This window comes from Eschrichtius robustus, chromosome 16 (genome assembly GCF_028021215.1).
Source record: "Eschrichtius robustus isolate mEscRob2 chromosome 16, mEscRob2.pri, whole genome shotgun sequence".
NCBI lineage: Eukaryota > Metazoa > Chordata > Mammalia > Artiodactyla > Eschrichtiidae > Eschrichtius > Eschrichtius robustus.
The window spans coordinates 90,143,518-90,163,698 of NC_090839.1; the positions used below are offsets into that span (position 1 = coordinate 90,143,518).

At 52.2% G+C, this 20,181-nt stretch overlaps 1 protein-coding gene across 3 annotated transcripts in view; it reads right to left on the minus strand.

Moving 5' to 3' along the window:
- The window catches only part of SDK1 (sidekick cell adhesion molecule 1), a 539,173-nt gene that overhangs the window by 125,035 nt on the left and 393,957 nt on the right, over positions 1–20,181 (minus strand). For all 3 annotated transcript variants that reach the window (XM_068566067.1, XM_068566068.1, XM_068566066.1), the window contains exons 19-21: positions 15,555–15,653; positions 9,317–9,508; positions 6,379–6,500 (exon numbers count right to left, since the gene is read on the minus strand). In XM_068566067.1, the coding sequence (XP_068422168.1) occupies positions 6,379–6,500; positions 9,317–9,508; positions 15,555–15,653 (413 nt within the window). The remainder of the gene's footprint in view (positions 1–6,378; positions 6,501–9,316; positions 9,509–15,554; positions 15,654–20,181) is intronic.

The following is a 20,181-nucleotide window of genomic DNA, read 5'->3' on the forward strand; positions in this document are numbered from 1 at the left end:
AAAAGCACTTAGAACACAGGAGAGTTCATTAAATTAAAAAAAAAATTCAAAAATCAACTGTGATCTTATATGCCAGCAACAGAGTCAGAAAACGTAACAAAATGTACATACATTGATTAATCCTCCCGACCATCTTGCAACAGCACTACTGACCCTGTTTTACAGACAAGGACGCTGGGGCTCGCGCAGAAGTTAAATATGTCCAGGACCACAGAGCTAGGAAAGGGGGGCAAGAAGAAGGGGGGCCAGGGCCGCTGGTGCACAGTCCATACTTTTCCAATCGCAGTTTTTGAGGCACGCTGATGGCCCCTCAGTTTGCCTGCCTTTTTGGGAGCAGAGTGAAGGTCAGAATAGATAGCCCAGTGCTTTTGCCAGGAAGAAAAGAGCTGACAAAAGTGGATTTAAACAAATGCAAAGACGTATCATGTTCTTGGATAGAAAGACTAGACATCATAAGACAACAGCAAGGAGAGTAAAGCAGTGCGCATGCGTGCGTGTGTGTGTGTGTGTGTGTGTGTGTCTGTGTGTGTGTGCATGCGTGTGTGTTGGTGGGGATTGGGAAGACCTTACCAGGCATTAAAACAAATTTTAAAGCCTCTATAATTAAACAGTGTAGAGTTAGTGCATGAACAGCCAGACTAATAGAACAGAATAAACAGTTCAGAAACAGACCCAAGTGCATATGGGAATTTAATACTACAAATCAGGAGGAGGAAAAAACGGACTTTTTAATAGATGTTTTGGGGACAACTGCATAGCTATTTGCAAAGTGATAAAAAATGGACTCATACCTCACTCCATATAAAAGAACAAATTCCAAATGGATGGAGACCTAAATGCAAACATGAAACCACAGAACTGGTAGTAAAAAAATTGGGTGAATTCCTTTTTAACCTGAGAAGGAGGAAAACCTTTCTATCTAAGACTTGAAGTGCAAAACCTTGCAAGAGAAGATTGATAAATTAGACTTCAATTTTTTTTTGGCATGGCAACAAATTATATATATTGTTGATGGAAATGCAAGATGTACAACCTATAGCAGAGGGATTTGGTAATGTCTAGGAAATTTACGTATACATTCATTGCTTGCTCTCGAAATCCCGTTCCTAGGAATCCATCCCAAAGATTCAGTGGCAAAAGTACAAAATGAGTATGCAAAAGGCTGAAAACACCTTTAGGTAGAATAATGCCCCTTCAGGTATCCTCCCAACCACCTCACCCAGGTGTCCACACCCTAATCCCTGGGACCTGTGGGTACGTTACTCCACACAGAAGGGATTTTGCAGACGTGATTAAGGTTAAGAGCCTTGAAATAGGGAGATTATCCTGGATTATATGGGTGGGTCCTGAAAAGTGCGAGGGAGTGGGGCGGGAGAGTGGGTCAGAGGGATGAGACAGAAGGAGACAGTTGAAGCCTGGGAAGGACCTACCCGCCACGGCTGGCTCTGAAGGTGGAGGGAGGGACGTGGCGGCCGTAGAAGCTGGGGATGGTGACAGCCAGCTCGGTCCTAGGACCACCGGCAACAGCCTGACTGAGCAGGAGACGGTCGTCTTCCAGAGCCTCCGGACAGGAACGCAACCTGCCCACACCCGGACTTCAGCCCGTGGAGCCCAAAGCTGTGAGATACCACACTTGTGTTGTTCCAGCCACTGGGTTTTGGCTGCTTGTTGTGGCAGCAGCAGGAGAGGAACGCACACCCCAGGTGTCCAGAGGACCAGATGAACACACAAGCTTGCACGTCCACACAAGGGAAGACCACACGCCAGGCACGTGGTGTTCACATGTCCTCAACTGAAGAAAGCAAAGCACCTTCCGCATACGGAAGGGGGACACGGGTACGTGTATTGCTAACGCTGCAAAAGACAAAAGAGGACAAGCCAGAAACCTACTGTGGGGCTTCTGGGGAGAGAGGCAACAGAGTAAAGGGAGAAAGATGAACACAAGCTTCCCTGAATATAACTAGTAGTTTTGACTTTGAGATCATGCAAATGAGTTACGTGCTCAAAAATAAATTAAATTTTAAATGTTTGAACAGTTTTTTAAAAAGTAAAAATGATATTTAAAGAAAGCAATCTCTAAAAATTGAAGCAAAAGAACAAAACAAAGACACTGAAATGGATGAAGCTAATCTGTATTAGGTTGGTGATAGAAACACACAGAGAAGAATTTAGACTCAGTATTTTGACTGTACATCCACAGTGTAATACCGTCTAAGGACAAATAAGTTGCATTCAGCAGGCTCGTTAGCAGTAGCATGGACATTGCAATTTTGAAACTCTTTATAGAATAATAGGATAAAGAAAATAAGTAATTTTGTTAATATTTCTAGAAAGCACACTTTTACTATAAAAGTTACTGAAAACGTAAATTCAAAGTTAAGTAATCTTAAATTTGAATTGGAAGTATCAGTACAAACTCACGATGTTTCCAAAAAAACGCATTTCCTCCCTCTATCCGCTGGAAAAGTCTAGAAACAATGACCAGTCGGCAGCAACGAGCACCCTCCCCCCTCCCCTTAGTGCCCATATTATGGCCTTTAAATACGATCTGACACTAAACGAAACCAGGTAGCAGCGGGTCAATTTGAGCTTGAGCTTGGCGCTCGAAGGCACAAGATGCTCCCAGAAGCATCAGGAAGCAAGGAAATCATCCAAGATCAGTTATCGTGAAGTCAAAACACCTAGAACATGAAGGGCTGCCCGCTGGCCAAGATGGGTCAGTGTTAGGTTCAAAAAGAATGATGACTGTAGGTGACTGAAACAGACTGAATACACAAAATACCTGTCCTGTCCTACTGACACTCAGGAAAAGAGAGAGCAGGGCAGAAAAGGAAGAAAGAAAAACCTGTTAACGTTGGGCATGACTGGGAAGCGGTTCCTCACTCTGCAATGCCCTGCCTTCCTGTGTTCAGGGCAACCACCTGACCTGAGGGAGGAGGGAAGTGCTCCTTCTCAGAGTTCCAGCTACTCAGTGCGGAAAGACTGATAGAAAGTTGCCATTTTGAGTATCTGTAGATAATACTGAATTCAGGCAAAGGTCACCGATGGGTGAGACCACTGGATACAAAGCTGATGGGAGGACGAGGCAGGGACCAGGCTGCCGATCGTGCGGTGTCCCTACGTCCCCTAGGGTGGGACCTCGAGACCCCACGTGTCCTGATGTGCCTCCGTATGAAGCCCCCAGCCCCGCCCAGGAATTACTCTCCACCACAGTGACCACGACAACGTGGGAACGATCCAATGGAGGTTTTAGAATGAACTTCCTGTTTACAGGAAACACGGGGGCAGGGGGACACGTGAAGTGACGCTACAAGGATGCAGATGGGACTTCTCCGACGGAGGGCATTCCACGGGACAGGGGACTGGGGTTTGCAACAAGGCGGTGGCAGGGGAACAGAAGGGGCTCTGGGTGAAAAGGGCATCATCTCTAGCGGCAGAAGGCAGCTGAGTGGTGGGCGGGGATAGGGCGGGCTTGAGGGGGGCTAGGGAGGATTGCACAGGGCGCGAGGGAGCTTCTGGGGGCGATGGGCTCGCTCACTATCTAGACTGTGGCGAGGGCCTTACAGACATGCACATCTGGGTCCAAACTTAACAAACCGTATACTCTAGAAATGTCAAGTTTATTATATGCCAACTATACCTTGAAAAAGCTGTTAAAATTTAAAAAAAAATGATTTAAGAGGCATGACATCCAAATGCATAATGTGAACTTTGTGTGGACCCTGTTCTCATCAAAGCCACAGTAAAAAGACGTTTTTGGAAAATCTGGGGAAATTTGAATGTGTGCTGATTATTAGATGATATTGAGGATTGTTTATTAATTTTGTCAGGTGTGATAATGGCATTCTCATTATGAGAAAAAGCATCCATAGTTTAATGTAAAGTTATCGAAGGAAGACAAGTGCACAAGATGAGAACACGTGTGCAACCCAGATCCAGACCAAGAGACAACATTCCTAACATTCCAGAGCCTTCCCGTACAAGACCCCAGAGGGGACCAGTGCCCTAACACCAAAGATCCTGTTTTCTCCTCTGGGACTCTGTACCTATGGACTCCAATCACGCATCTGGCTTCTCCTGCTCAACGTTGTGCTGTGAAATTTGTGCTTATTCAGTGCTGAATACGTGGGAATAAAATGACGTGTGGTCTGAGATACGCAGTGGTCACCAGTGGAGAGAGGGAAGGGGGGGCATACGGGGCGGGGAAGTACGAGGCACAAACTAAGCCACAGGATGTGTTGTTCCACACGGGGAAGAGAGCCAATATTTTATAATAACTATAAATGGAGGACAACCTTTAAAGATTGTGAATGACCATACTGTACACCTGTAACTTATATGATATTGTACAGCAACTATACTGCAATTTAAAAAGAAAAGGTGCAAACTAATAGGCATGAGGTAAATAAGATATAAGGATTTAATGTACAGCACGGCGAATATAACCAATATTTTATAATAACTTTAAATGGAGTATAATCTATAAAAATATTGAATCACTATGTTGTATAATTGAAAATAATGTAATAGTATGAATAAACGATACTTCACTAAAATTATTTTTAATTGAAAAAAAACCCCAAAACACTCCAGCAACAATAAAAAGTAGGACTAGATGGATCTAGGTAAGAGAAGAGACGAACCTGGGTGATGGGTGTGTGGGAGCTCATTAGATCATGCTGCTTCCTTTTGGGTACGTTTAAAATGTTTTAGATTAAAAATATAAATAGATCAGTTGTGGGACAGAAGCACGAAGCAAACGTAGTGTGGAGAGAAGCGCTATGTGTTCCCCCATCACTACCTCTCCTCGGACAGACAGACGGAAGGACCCTTCCCAGACCCCCTGCGGCTGCCTGGAGCCCGTGACTGTCCTGGCGAACAGAACCCCGGCAGAAGGAGTGTGGACGCTCCCAGGTCTGGCTCTGGAGGCACAAGACGCAGACCTCGAGGTGAGGCACAGAGGGGTGGGCGTCTCCACCCCTGTGGCCCCGCCTGGCCTGACTCCCACTCGGAAGCCCTCGGAGTTTGTGTCCTTGGCGTTCACCGTGCCCAGCTGTACTGCTGTCCAGTGACACCAAGGACAGACTCTCAGCTCCTGTGTCCCTCCGAGCACTCGCCCGGCTCCATCTGGCAGACTCTGAGACGCCAGGATTGGTTTCCAGGAGATACCACAATTTTTCTCCTTGATTTTTTTCGATGCGTTTTAAAGTTCGCTTTTATTCTTTTGGTTTTCGTTTCCAGGGGATTTATTTTTTCAGTTTGATGGGAGGTAGGGGCATACGGTGATTTTTTTCTACGTAAATAATTGTTCCAGCCCCATTGATTGATCAGTTCCAACTAGCTGGTTCCCATTGTCAGAATCCTGCAGAGTTTTCTGGAAACAGTTGCTTAATGAAAGTTTCGAAGATGTAGATGGAATTCGTGCCCTGATTTATGGCTAATTTCCAAGAGCGAATTGTCTTGCGATAGAGCACAAGCACAGCCACGAAAATCACGAGGGTTTTGCTACAGACAATAACTGTTTGGAAACGTTACCACCCCCGTCGTGCGGCTCTTCGTCTGTTTTCTCGGCTCTTAGAACAAGGCGCTTCTGGGTGGGTGGGATTCCCCGAGGCCCCTGTGACCCTCCCTCTGACGCACGAGCCCTGTGGGGCTTGCTATCTTGCTATGGTGCTTTGAGTCAGAGGCAAAGTTCTCCCTAAGGTCGACCCTCAGGATCCCCATGACCTGCCCCCGGCTCTTCCCTACACCCCCTCACTCCAGCCACCGGCACCCCTGCCGTCCTCACAGGTAAAGTGCATGTTCCTCTCCCAGCAACCTGAGGGTCCTTCTCCTGAGAGAGGACTTTCCTCCTTTACGGCACAGACTTCGTCTGTTTTTGTTTACCACTGTGCCCCTCGTGCCTAGAATAGTGCCTGGAAGTAAACACGCTCTACAAACATTGCTGAGTAAATGCATATTCATTCATTCATCTGAGAGAAAAGTTGTACCAAACAATCCTCTTAGTCTGTTCGGTAGCTAATGGTGATATAGAATTAAAAGAAGAATCTCAACCAATGACGCCATCAAATTGGGGGAACTTACTATATATTGAACCACAACTTGAATGTTCACCCCATGATCACCTCTTCCACCCTCCAGTAAGAGCCCAGCCTAACATCCCGTTTCCCCCCGTCTTCCCACACCCTAACCCCGGCATCCCAGCCGCCTCCAGTATCTGGTTCTCCTCTTCCAAACATCGCCACCTCCCAAACCACCCAGAGGCAGCTCCAGCTACGGATTCATCACTCTGCAAAGGCATCAGTCAACCGTCTCTCAACTTCAGGCCCCAGTGTTACCCTGTGGCAACTGCAACTCTCGGCTTCAAGGAGACCGTACCTGTCCCTCCACGATCCACCTGGAGATGGACGTCTTCCCGTCGTAGCCGGGTCGGAACTGCAGGGTGGCTGAGCGAGGGCTGATGTTGGAAATGACCAGGTTGGACGGGGCACCAGGGAGCTCTGGGGATAAATGAGAGGGGAAAGGTGGAGACTTAAATTCTGTCACAGCTTAGGAGAGGTATCAACATGTCAGCCAGTAAACAGTTCCAAAATGCCTTAGGATCAGAACAGGGTTTGTTTTCACAACCACGAAGGTGAGAAGCACAGCTTTCCAGGAACGTGCTCACAGCATGACTGCCACTCCAACGGGGTGGCCCGTGAGGCTCCAGGCCACGTGCCGTGTCACTGGAGACCTGTGAACGTGGCTCCCAGATGACAAACCATGACGGTCGGGGCATGTCTCACCCATCGTCTCCCTGAACAGCAGGTGATCAGTAGAACTTGTTGAGTGAAGAAAGGATGGACGAAGGTAGATCTTCCAGGATCCTCAAAGAACCCAAAGGACCGACTGTCCCTCCTGCCTCTGACAATGACCTTGATGCCTTCGAAAGAGGCAGGTGGAGCATGCACCCCGTGCGTCTCCAGGCAGCTTGACGTGGGGAAGTGTGCAGGTTCTGAGCCGTAGGCTTCCTGGCTCTGGTTTCCAAGACAACTGGATTCAGGTGAGAGCGCGGAACTCTTCCCGCTCTGCCGGCGCTCAGTTGCTCTGGTAGCTAAATGAGGGGCGGGTGGGTTCTGCACGAGGCTCCCCCCTCTCAGGCTGCCTGCGGCTAAGCTTCCTTGCTGAACACAGGCCCTTGGGCAGGTTGCCCACACCCCCCAAGGAGCCTGTCCCACTCAGAAGTGAGATACTGTGAGTTCAAAATGAGAGCTCTTACGTTATCGGGCGACGCAAAAACTCTAGAGAAAGACAGCAGGATGAAATGAAGGCGAAAAAGATGCAATGCGAGCAGTAGAAAGGCTCTCAGGCTGCGCCGTATCTGAGGAACAGCTTCTGAACTCGCCCGTGTTTGGGGTATTTAAGACCAGGTCTCGCGCAGGGACAGTAAGACCTCTTTGGTGATCGATTCAGTATTTGCACAGGCAGCGTCGCTAGGCTCTCAAGGGTCCTTTCCACATCACGTCTAATGAATCTGAAGAGCAAAATATTTAAATCGAAGGACAAGTGACTCTTTTTTGCATATTTCTCAGCTCTCTGGATTCTTCAGCTGGTTCTTCAGTCACTGATGGACGTAAACTTTAAGCACGGCAAACGGGACACAGCCCCCAAAGCGATCGTCATCACGTGATTCTGCACGGCCTGCCCCAGGATGGACCCCCGGCTACAGGTGACCTGAACCGTCAGGGAAGCAACAGCAGCCCCGCGGGCTCCCCCGAGCCCGGGTATCAGGTTCACTCGGCACAGCCGGGCCCGTGTCCCCTCCAGCGCCTCTCTGCGTCCAGGGCGGAGCTGGTCACAGTCACGCTGGGGGCGGAGGTGAGGTCAGCTCGCCCACTTTCCAGCCCCGGCTGGACGCTGTCCAAACCGTCCAGGGAACGACCTGGTCACGCACAGGGACGTGCCCCCAGCGCCACCCCGGTCGCTGTGCGTCAGCCGAGTCTAACAGATCAGATCATGGGCTGCCATCATCTCATCATGACTAGCTATTAAAGTACTAACAACATTTTAAATGTGTGCTTTGGGAGCTGGCTCTTCACGTAGAATAAATGAATCTCTCTGGAAGCCAAAGACTTCTTTCTTAAGAAAGGATACATGTATTTTGAAAATATCTTTAAAAAAAACATCGGATTGCCTCCAGTGTGGTCCCCGACCAGCAGCGCGGGTGCCACCTGGGGCTTGTTCCGCTGCAAGCTCTCCAGCCTCACCCCAGACCCAGGGGTTGGCCATGCGGGAGCGGGCCCAGCACTGATCTGGGGGGAAGCCCTCATGATTCTGATGCTCGTGACAGCGTTAGAACCACTGCCTGAGAGGCAGGGCAGTGCTGACTGCTTATCAGTAGACAGAAAGCCTTGCTTCGGGACCCTGGGGGCTCAAGGCCCCCCTGACGGCCAGGAAGGTAGCAAGTGCCCCGTGGGGTCACAGTGCTCAGAGGACAGGAAAAACTCCTCCTTCTCTGCCACCCCACGGTTTCCCACGAAACACGGTCCCTGTGCGGAGAGGCGCTTATTCCTCTGGGGAGTTTTAAAAACTGTATACATTTTATTTGTTTTGTATTCTCTTCAGGTCCCCTGCGCCAGGCTTCCAAGAAAATAATTAGGTTACAAAACCCTAACTGGGTGTGGAGGGCGCTATGGGGGTAAATGCTGGCTTCAGCTTCTCGGGGCCTGATGAACATGTAAGCCGTTGTGCTTTTCTCAAAGACCAGAACGAGGCCAACTGACATTTTTAAAGAGCCAGAGACCTCTGGCTTTAATTACAGAACTGAACTGATGGCCCCATGACATCCTCTCACACCCACATGTATTCTGTGAATTCCCTGGAAAAACACTTTCATTTTAAACATAAACTTTGGAGAGAAAAAGTTGAGTGCAATTTCCAAAGCTGGATGAGGGTGAACGTTTAGGAGGACACTCTGACTTCCAGAAAGCCCGAGAGCAGGGTCACCTCGGCCGTGCCGTGTGCGGATGCACTCTTCACCCTTCACGCCCCTTCCCCGCTCTCCTCCCCCTCTGTACCTTCTCTCCCCACCCACCTTCTCCTCACTGCTTCCCTCAAACCCACGTTTTCACTGTTGTGTTGAGTGAATACAGTTTTGTGCTTCCTGGTGGTCTTAACTGTAATGTTCCTTGACCCCCGACCATCCGAGCCAGGAGCTGACACCCCTCTTTTAAAGGCCCCCAGGGACTTCTGCACAAAAGATGCCCATCAACTCCGAGCGTGAGAAACGGCCCAGGGAAACGCGGCAGCGGGGACGCCAGGGCCCGAGCGCACTGACCTGGGGGCACCCCAGAAGAGATGGTGGACGAGGTGGCCGGGCCAGCGCCCACGGCGGTGAGGGCCGCCACGTCGATGGTGTAGGTGGTGAGAGAGGACAGCCCTTGGATCTTATACTCGTGCGTCGAGCTGTTGAGAGTGAGTTCCAGCCGCGAGTCGCTCTTCCCGTACACCTCCCAGGAGATCTGGTAGCCTGGAAGGCAAGCGAGGGCACAGGGTTAGTCCCGGGGTCCCGGGGACAGGGGCTGGGCCACCGCGTTCTCTCGGAGGATCTGAGCAACGGCAGGGAGCTCAGCCGGGCCCACTGAGGTCCACTGCGCGTCCACAGCCCACGGAGACGAGACCCCGGGCTGGGCCCCTCCATCCGGCCGCTGGACCCACAGGGGCGGCAGGAGGACGGGGCTGGGATCTCGGCAAGCTCGGTCCCCGGCGCGTGGACGGAGGGGCCGAGGGAGGACTGGCAGCCTGCGGCGCTCGGTGCAACCTTCTCTCGTCAAATGATAGACGCGCTTCATCCGTATTTCCATTTTTAGAAGCTCATACTTTCATTACATGGCACCCTAAATCAGCAGCTTGCTCCTGGCTTGCAACTAATTTGTGGAAACGCTGCCACTTTTCCCTTTACAAAAGGATGGATAAAACACTTTTTGCCTTAAAGTTTCTCTCCCCCAGGGCACGAGTGTCGCTTCCAGCTCTGCCTTCCCCTTCGAGCCTGTTTTCCGAGCAACATCTGATCTCCTCTGTACTCAGATCGTCCGGCGGGGCCTCATGATCACAATTTATTCAGCCATGGCAGTTTGGGGCTCAGCGAAAAAAGACCCTGCCAGCCCCTGGGTCAGCCCCCTTGGAGGGGGCTTATGTGATTAGAGAACACTTAAGAGTGTCTCCTAAAGAGGGAGGTGGTGACGGAGGGCGCTCCCAGGGCCAAAGGCAGAGCGCTGAAAATGCTTGTTCTTCCGTCTTCCCGGCCGATAAACTGGGGAGACAAAAGCACTGGGGGGTGTCTTCTCGTTCCTCTCACTCTGATGAAAGCAATAAACAGAGTGAGAAACTCGCACTCGCGGGTAAACAAGGATTTAGAGAAGAGTGTCTCGGGACCTCAGTGTTTTGAAAACAATAAAATTTTAGTGTCAGAAGCCGCTGCCCGTCTGCTGCCCCACAGCCTGGCGACCTCTGTGTGCTGGGGGGCTCCTGTGCTAGGGTGGGGCGGACGGGGCACCCGGCAGTGGAGGAAGCGGGGGACCCTGCCACACGTCAGAAGCCCCTAGCTGCGCTCCTGGCCCGCGGGGACCGCTAAAGCCCACTAGGCCCGCGGCTCCGGCTGCCTCTCGGGGGGCCAGCCATGCACCATCTCCCGACTCCGGACCTTAGACCCTCCCGCCTCCCAGGGGCCGTCCTGACCTCTGGCTTCCCGCATTCTCAATGGGCCGGCACGAACACCACGATGCCCTAAAATCAACCCGTTCTGTCTTTTTTGCCAATTCAGATTTTTGGAACTGATTGTACAATTAAAAAAAGAGAAACCTTCACGGCAGTGAGGATTAATAACTTCAAATCCATAGAGTATTTATGATGTTCCTGTGGTGCTCTGAGCACTTCACCTGCATTAATTCACTCAGCCTCGTGACAGAGCTTTGAGGCTGGAGCCATCACGACCCCTGCCTCACGGAGGAGGAAGCCAGGGCCACCACAGGTTCCTGAGCTGGCGAGAAACGGCCCAGGCTCTGCATCCCCCACGGAGCCTCCTTCCACACGACCCGCCCTCGGAAGTCTTGCCGTGCACAGGTAAACCTGGAAGCCAGCCCTGGCCTTGGTGGGTTAGCCTGACAAACCTCTACGTGGAGTGGTGACACTCGGGGTCTTCCCTGAACGCGCAGGAGGAGAAGGCTGTCGTAATGTTGTTATACACGCTTGCTGTTACGTATGTGGTTCATGTTCCAACCTTGTCTGTCGGACAATTTTATTTGTTTAAAAGCTGTTCTTCATCAAGATTTACTAAAATATAGCCTTTTGTTCTGCATGGCAACCTGGAGCCCAAGCACAGCAATTCCAGCACCTTTAGCGGAAGAGAACTACTAGGATCTCCTGGCATCAAGACTGACAGTCCGGTGTGCTGCCGCTGTGGATACAAACACCACCAAACGGGCAACTGAGGATGCTCGTGTGCGCAGGAAAGGCTGTGACAAACACCAGCAGAGAGAGGGAGCCGGCCTGGAGGCCGCGCACAGAGGGACCAAGCCGGGGCGTGTGGTGGGCAAGGCCCCGAGCGGGCGCTCCTGGCCGTGAGCGTCCCTCTGGCTCCGGTGCAGGAAGCGGGGGCCTCCAGCTGGCGCCCTACCTGCTCCAAACAGCTGCCCAGCTGAGACTAGCGACTGGAGGAGCTTCAGAACTAATTCTGTGTGGATCCGACGTGAACTCTCTGCGAGAGGGCGGTGCATCCAATCCCAAGCTGTCTGCCCGCATCCCGGCCCTCAGAGACCAGAGCTCCCGCAGGGAGAGAGGAGGACGCTGGAATTCACAGGGAGCACTCGTGGGCAACTCGCGCGGGCGCCCGGCGCCCCTGCCGCTCGCCTCTCCTTCCGGCAGCACAGGGAAGCTGCCGGCACCCAGTTTCCCGAGGGCCGTCTGCACCAGAGCGGCCCGCACGTGGGACCGACGTCATGGTGCCGGCTGGCGTTGATAGAGCGGCTTCAGGGGGACGGTCGCTGGCGCCCTGCGGACGTTTCCTGAAAGGGGCTTTTGGAGGCCAGGTGTGCCCACAAACACAGTGTTTCTTTTGCTGTACTTGGTAAAATTCTCTCCCTCCAGCCTGGAAAAGGCCTCTGGGGTGCTGCCGGCGTGCCCCACAGGAAACCAAGTCAACCTGGGGAGCGCCGCCCTGCGTGCCCGGGCAGAGCGTCCAGGGCAGGGCGAGCCCCACGGAGGGCAGGGGTCCCTGGCAGGTGGCAGCAGGTGACTGCAGGGACACCACCGCCGGGCTCCCGCCTCTGGGGAGGCCCTCTTCCCCCGCAGCCCATCTTACAGGGTGGGCGGGAAAGGCGACAGCACAGGCCAGACGTGGTGGGACAACGTGGCCCCGAGAGAGGAGAGCGGAGTGTCTGCCTGCAGCTCCGACCCAGACCCTCGGAGCTGCCACCGCGGACTCGCTCCCAGCCCAGGGCCAGGGCGACCCGGCTCTGAAAAGCCCAAACTGCGAAGGCCGAGTTCCACAATAAACCATAGCTGTTGCCTGTAACTACAGGTATTTGTTTAATAAAACACGAAATTGGGTTCATTAAGCTCTATTAGCTGGTGCGACGGGTGACCATCAATTGGGAGTACTGGTGCCCGCCGCTCAGCCTGGGGATGTCGGCTCCACTCGGGCGATGACGCCTGTGGGTCTCCTTCAAGACTGGAAACTGGAGGGGAGAGCTCGGTGCTCCCAAAGGGCAGGGTGGGGCTGAGGGTGCGTCTGCGAGGGGGCAAGGCCTGGCTGCCTGCCTGCCTGCCTGCCTGGGGGGTCTGTCCACCAAGGGGTCCTGGCCAGCTTTCTGAAACGCAGCACACTTAGGTGAATCCTAAAGGCTGAGCTGACGGAGGCGAATGGGCTGCCTCTCCCCACCTCAGCCCCCTCTGAAATCAGCAGTAGGTACGGCTCTAATTCACTCTAATTCAGCCACAGATGGTCCCCAAGGGGCCTGAGCTAGAAAGCCATTTTCTTCCAAGTGGTAGCCTCTTGCTAAGCATTCGGTGCTTCTGGGTTTGCTTTCCCTCTCACTAGTCTGTTTGTCCTCCCTTTGCGTACAAAGTGAAATCCTGCTGTCTGCAACCTCCCTCCTCCGCCCCTGCACCCACCTGGTTTAATTCCTTCCGTTCCTGGCCACAGGAGGGCTTCTTCATTACATACTCAGCACTGCAATCCTCTACAAAGAAGACCTCAGAACGTGCAACAGATTGGGGTTTTGAGGTCCAGTTTCAATAGTGACTTTTCCCCATTCCTGAACTTAGCATTAAAGTGGGTATTTCAAAACATCAGCTTCTTGAGGGCAGAACTAAATTCATAAATTTACTTTATTTAACAGTGAGGGTTAGAGGCGGTATCAGTTCTCAGGTACCATCTGGACCCGAGGACTCCACGCTGTGAGGGGGTCTGGTCGAGTCCAGGTGAGTAGAGGGCACCCAGCAGGTAAGTAGTGGGCGGGGCTGACGCCGGGAGGTTTTCTGAGTAACGGGAGAGAAAGGGGGCGTTTAGTGTAGGAACATGGTCCCCCGGGGTGCTGCAGGGAGACAGTGGGGCCGGCCCTCCGCCTGTGTCTGTGGGACTCCGCAACCCTCCAGCTTGAGTGCGTCACAATTCCGGATCAGAGCGCACCGCGCTCCTTTGGATGCACCCTGTCTTTGCAAAGCTGAGTTTCTGGTGGTTGCTGTGATAAGGACACAGGAACAATGTGAAAACCGACGTGGAACAGGAGATTCGGGAGGCAGGTCCGCTCTGATTCCAAGTTGGAGAAGCTGGGCAGTACCTGGGGGTGCACACGTCCCCTCAGGAACTAACTGGTTATTTGAGAAGGAAATGCAAATATCCTTTTCTTTCAATTAATGTGTCTTCTCTTTTCAAACGGCTATTAAAGTGCTAGGATAGAAATACTCACTAAGTTGTTTGCACCTGACCACCTGGTAAGCAGAATGGTCAGGTGTGTCTCTGGCCTGCGGCACGCCGAGGAATCCAGCGAGTCACGGAGAGCAAGGCCCCGAGACAGGGACGCCCTGGGCTGGGGTGAGGAGCGCGGGTCGGACCCGCGTCCAGGGGCTGATGATGTGAAGGAGAGGACGCGGCATCCCTGCCCTGGCTTGGCCACCTGCTGGCCGCGTGACCCTGGGACATGAGCGCCCAAGGTCTCAGACGGGGTCATGAGACACACCTTGCCTGGCTGTTCGGGAACTAAACAAGAGCCGGCACGCGGTGGGTGCCGCCACCCAGGACACAGGGCGGGAGGAAGGGGACCCTGACCCTGCAGCCAGGCCGGGGACAGCCGATCGCTCCTGGTCCACGCGGCTCACTCCTGGACAGTCTTCTTGACCGTGGAGCCGGCGCGAGCACGCTTCCTGGGCCACGGGGCTCACGAGGGACCCCAGGGGCTTCGGTGGTCGGCTGGACCACCTGGCCACTCGCTGAGGGGCGGCACAGCTCCGGCTCCCGCGGGCTCACCGGCGGATGGACGTGAGGTGCCCAGAGAGGGCTGCCAGAGCAGGGGGCCCGCGCCGTGAGAACGCTTCGCGGCCGGCGGGACGTTCCAAGTGCCGTCTGCTGAAAGGAAAGGGCCGCCCAGGGCAGACCACGCCAGGCAGCGCCGGGGTCGCCCGCAGCCCCGTGAGGGTGTCTCGATGCCCGTGTGTGGGGAGGGGGAGGGGTCTGCGAGGGGAGCCCTGAACCCGCTGGGACGCGGTCCTCCCCAGCTTCCCCTGAGGCCGAAGACCGTGCGGATTTTATCAAGTCTGCAATTTTCTTCCCCAAACTAAGATTTAAATTCAGCTTTAACCTGAAAGGTTTTTCAGAAACCTCTTCTACAACAAAAAATCATGAAAAGCCCTACAAAGGTGAACTGTTCCCCAGAGACCCCGCCGCAGGAGAGGAGAGGCGGCCGGCGCCCAGCGCCGCGCCCCTGGCTCCCGGGCGCTGCTCACCCCGAGGTCCCCCGAGGGTCCCGAGGGGGCCGGCGGCCTGGCACTGGCATCGGGGGCAGGCGACAGGTGTGGCCTGGCCACTCGCAGGCCGGGGCACCGGGGCCGCCGCACGGCGGTGGCGGCAGTGTTTCCCGCACATGCAGGCGCCCAGGGCACAGCTGCCAAGGAAAGGTCACCCCACCCGCCTGAGCCTCAGTCTCCTCAGCTGTGAAACGGTCGTAATCTCAGCAGTCGCCTCACTGAGCTGCCGTGAGAACTAAGGGAGAGAAAGGCCCACGAGAGGCGCACCAGAAACACGGATTCCGGCTGATCGGAGGCGCCAGAGGCTTGTTCAGACAAGGCGAGGAGACCAAATCTCCAAACTCCGAGGCTGCAGCCCAGCAGGGGAAGGGGCTCTCGGTGGCACCGCCTGGGGGTGGGGGACAAGCGAGCCCTCTGCCCTCGGCCCTGCGGCCAGTCACCCTGCAGGGGCTGCAGGCACCTGTGCGCTGCCAGCCGCGGTGTTTGGGGCTGGGTCCATCACTCTGTGTTGGGGCAAACGTGTTCCTCCTCTACCTGAAGACGGAGACCCTTACCTGTAACGATGCCGTTTTTCTCCAGGGGCTCCTGCCAGCTGACCTTGAGAGACGTGTCCAGGATCTCTGTGAAACTCAGGTGTCCCACAGGTCCCGGTTCTAGCAATTAAACACAAAGACATCTGTTAGCACGATAACCCAATACTCTCTGGTCAGATTTGTGTGGAACGTTCTCACTGTGGAAGGGGGCAGGGAGCTGGGCCAGAGCCCGCGGGAAATGTCAGAGAAAACCCAGAAGGGACAGGGAGTCCGAGGTGTTGAAGGTGACCCGGCTACGGTCACATAGATTATCTCACTCGGCCTCATGCCGGCCTCGCCAAGAACTGCAGAGACCGGCGGCAGGAGAGGTAGACACAATCCCTTCTCTGTCTTTCCCCTGATCTGATCTAATTGGAACAACCAGGTGGCTGGATCCCGAAAGCAACCGCGTGCACCGGCGTCCCCAGAGGCCTCTGCAGCCGTGTCCCGGCCACACCTGGCTGCAGGGCGATGCCTGCCGACCTGATCCAGAATTCCAGGCTGCACCCTTACTCTCCCCAGGGGCCCCAGGGGCAGGGCAGGCACGAGAAATTTCCAGCAAAACGGCATGTTTCCCTGGAGTTTCCCTGACCGTAGCCCCTCCTAGTGCAGGAGGGCAGAGTGGTGGAGCTGCGATTTAACGCTGGGCTCAGCGGGGTTCAAGCCTGGCCCCTCTGCTTGCTGGCTGTGCGTTACTTAAGCTCTCTAAGCCTTAGTTTGCTCATCTGTGAAACAGGGCAAATAAAAATAACTCACTCTGCAAGGTAATCGTGAGAAGAAATGGAATAAAACACAGAAGCGCCTAGCGTGTCCTGGCACCACAAAAATGCTGATTGACGTTGGCTGCTATTGTTACTAGTTGTACGTTATCGTACCATCAGAATATAAAGCCATTTCTAAGATGAGCTTGCTGTCACTTTGAAGAACACCGGAGAGAAAAGGCCTGAGAGGCCACAACAGGAGTTCAACAGATCCAAGATCACGGATTCTTAGAGCCAGAGGGACATTACGAATCTGCTCGGATCCCTCCCCGACTTTGCGGCCGTGAAATTCAATGCCAGGCCCAGGGCAGTGAAGCAACTGCCCGAGGATGCAGAGTCACCAAGCCCAGAGCTGGGCCTGGCACGGGGGCCTCCTGCTTGCTCTGGAGGGACCGCAGGGCTGTCCGGGGGCTCAGCAGTTGTGGCACACGGGCTTAGTTGCTCCGTGGCATGTGGGATCTTCCCGGGCCAGGGCTCGAACCCGTGTCCCCTGCATTGGCAGGTGGATTCTTAACCACTGCGCCACCGGGGAAGCCCACATTTCACTCTTTGAGTGTGGAACATGGTAAAATAGAACGGCTGTCAAGACCATCTCATCCTCCCCCAATTCTGAGTTTCCAGAAAGACATTCTGATGGATTTTTGAAATGACTTGTTCTTTTTTCAACCGATAGAGCAGCAAAGAAAGCTTTTTGTTCCTTTTCTATTCTCAGTGTTTCTGCTTCCTGGATTCCTTCCCAAATATTCTTGTCCTCTAGCTCTGCTGGAACCAGCTGGCAATGTCTAGGCTTAAATTTATATTCTGTTTCCTCTCTACTGTGCCTCCTGCTTCCCACACCCTGGCCCCAAGTTCTTATTTCATCAGAGCTTTGGAGGAGGAGGCCAGCTGGATGTGGAGCCAACCATGGCGCCATCCGCGCTGTCACTACAGAGCGATGGGGGCCATTTCTCCAGCACCCAGAGTCCCATGTCCTCTTTTAAAGGCCGCCCCCCCAGAGCTGACAGCAGCCCTACCTCCCCCGTTTCAGTGAGATCGTCCCTATTTACAAGGATGCTCTATCTTTCTAAGTAGGATGAACAGGCTCCCTGCCTATCAAAAAAATGGTGGCTCAGTTAGAAAATTCTAAAAAGATGACATCACTGCCATTGTTCTCAATTCCCAAGACATTCCTATTTCTCTTTTCCTTACTAATGGTGGGCCTGGCTGCCTTTAAGGTTCTGTTTCCTGGCTGCACAGCATTATGGGATGTTTCCCCATAGTTTGTGTCTGTCTGTTTAACTGGCAACAATAGGGCTTTTCTAGAAAAGAATTCAGCCAGGAGTCTTCTCTCATTTATCTGAAGAAGTTCTCTGCTTTTGCCACTTTTTATTTTTAACAAGTGTCCTCTGGAAAATAAAATCTGATATCCAGTTGGACCTGGCTGTGGTTGGAGCTGAGATGCGGCCCTGGCCTCGTCTTTCAATAATGAAAGAGAGGAAAACGTCCAAATGATGAAGAGCCATGAGGGGTGCTTGACAGCCGCTCCTAGAATTCACTACCACCTTCCTTAGTTATGGGGACTCTCCCTTCCCACCCCGCTTGCAAACGTAAAGCTGTTAGGCTGTGTTTTCCTACAGAGGAGTGGAGCACGGACCCTCCGAGCAAGCAGAGCTTCCCTTCTTCTTCCAGAGGCCCCTCTGCTCGCCACCCCCTGCACTGTCCCCGGACCAGCCTCCCCTCACACGACGGTGCCAGAGGCCAGTGAGTCTCCCGTTTCTCTTACGCCCGCCTGATTCCCAAAGCGACTGCATCCACTTAGGTGGATGGCACTGATTTCAGATATTTCCATCTGTGGTTAGACCACGTGCTCAATTATATTCCCTCAATTATTTTCCTCGGAAAATAAGGTCACAATCGCTAATTGCTAGGACTCCCAAATCTACGTCTTCAGACTCTCTGCTGCCCATTGGCCACACCTGCCTCCATGTGAGTGTGATCCGACTAAACCCAGCGTCCTAACCCTGGACCTGTTTCCCACCTTTCACTCACGGGCATCACCAGCTGCCCCATCACCTACGCCGAAGTATGTGGAGTGATCCTGGAGAACACCTTCTTCCCACCCCCTAAGTCTAACCAGCCCCCAGTTCTCTGTGACATGCCTCTAGCGTCTCCCCTACTGCTGGCTCCACCGCTGGTGTAGAGGTGCACATAATTATTTGCCTTCTTCCCAGATTGCATCACCTTTATCTCTAGCCCATCATCACAAAACCTCCAGACAGAGCTGTTGAAACACTCAAGTCATAGCCCTAAGGGAAATCCCTCTGTGGTTCCCCAATACCTAGACTATCTCTGTCCAAGCATCTTAACTTAGCAGTTGAGACCCTTCTGGGTCGGCTCCCAACTTGTTCTCTAGGGTCACCCCCACCCCACAGGTTACACTGAAGCTGAGCTAAATACCTCATGCCCTCTCACACTCTCTTCTACTCTCTTTGCTTTTACGGGTTCTATTTCTTTTCAACCATTCTCGGCATCAAAAGCTCATCCATCAGGGCTGACCTCAGTTCTCAGCTCCTCCACAAGACTGACCTGACTCTCCCAGGTATTTTCTGTCACTCCTCACTGGGCTGCCACAGCCACTGGTAACGACCTCCTTCCTCAGCGGCACTGACCTCAGTCCTGTCCACGTCAGATCTGATTAGGCTGGGAGCTCTAAAGGCAGAGGCTGTGCTTACTTATCTCTGCTCCCCCTTCAACACGCAGCTGGCTACCTCTCACATAATAGGTATTCTACAAACCTCGGAATGGAAGTACATATACATGTTTGTATGTTGGATAGATGGATGAATGAATCCCCTGTAATTATGACAGGCCCAGTACACACAGAACTTGATGAGGTAGCCTTAATATTTTTTTTAAAAAAGAGAAGGCTACAATCTGACCAACTGTCTCCTTTAATCCTAAAATCTGATGAGGGCTATATAAAGTGTATAATTATAAGGCAGATTCCAAAGCAGAATACACATTATATTTTCAAGAACTCATGAAACCTTAACTGAGATTGATCATATTCTGGGCCATAAAACAAACCTCAATAAATTTAAAAGAAGTGAAATTATGCAAAGTGTGTTCTTTGACTGTAATGGAGCCAAGCTAGAAGTCAATGGCAGAAAGACAACAGGAAAATCTCCAACACATGGAAATTAAATGGCACACTTCTAAATAATCCATGGGTCAAAGAGGAAGTCTCAAAGGAAATAAAAATATATAGAGCTCAGTAAAGATGAAACAGAACATATCAAAATATGTGGGATGCAGCTAGAGCAGTGTGAAGAGGAAAATTTATAACACTAAGTGCTTACATCAGAAATGAGGACAGACCTCAAATCAATGATCTAAGTGCTTACCCCAAGAAATTAAAAACAGAAAAGCAAAATAAACCCAAATCAAGCAGAAGGAAGGAAATAATAAGAGCAGAAATCCATGAAGTTGAAAATAAGAAAACGATAGAGAAAAATTAATGAAACAAGATAGCGGTTCTTCAAAAAAATCAATAAAATTGATAAATTTCTAGGAAGAATGACCAAAAACCTCCACAAAAAAACAGAAGAAAGAATGAAATAGGGAATATGACTACATATTTTGCAGCCACTAGAAAAACAATAAGGAAGTACTACCAACAACTTTACACTCAGAAATTCAACAACTTAGTGGATTGATTCCTTGAAAATCATAAACTACCAAAATGAAATAGATGACTGAACAGTACTAGAACCATTAGAGAAACTGAATTTATAATTTAAAAACTCTCAAAAAAGAACTCTCCAGGAACAGAGGATTTCACTGAAAAATTCTACCAAACATTTAAAGAA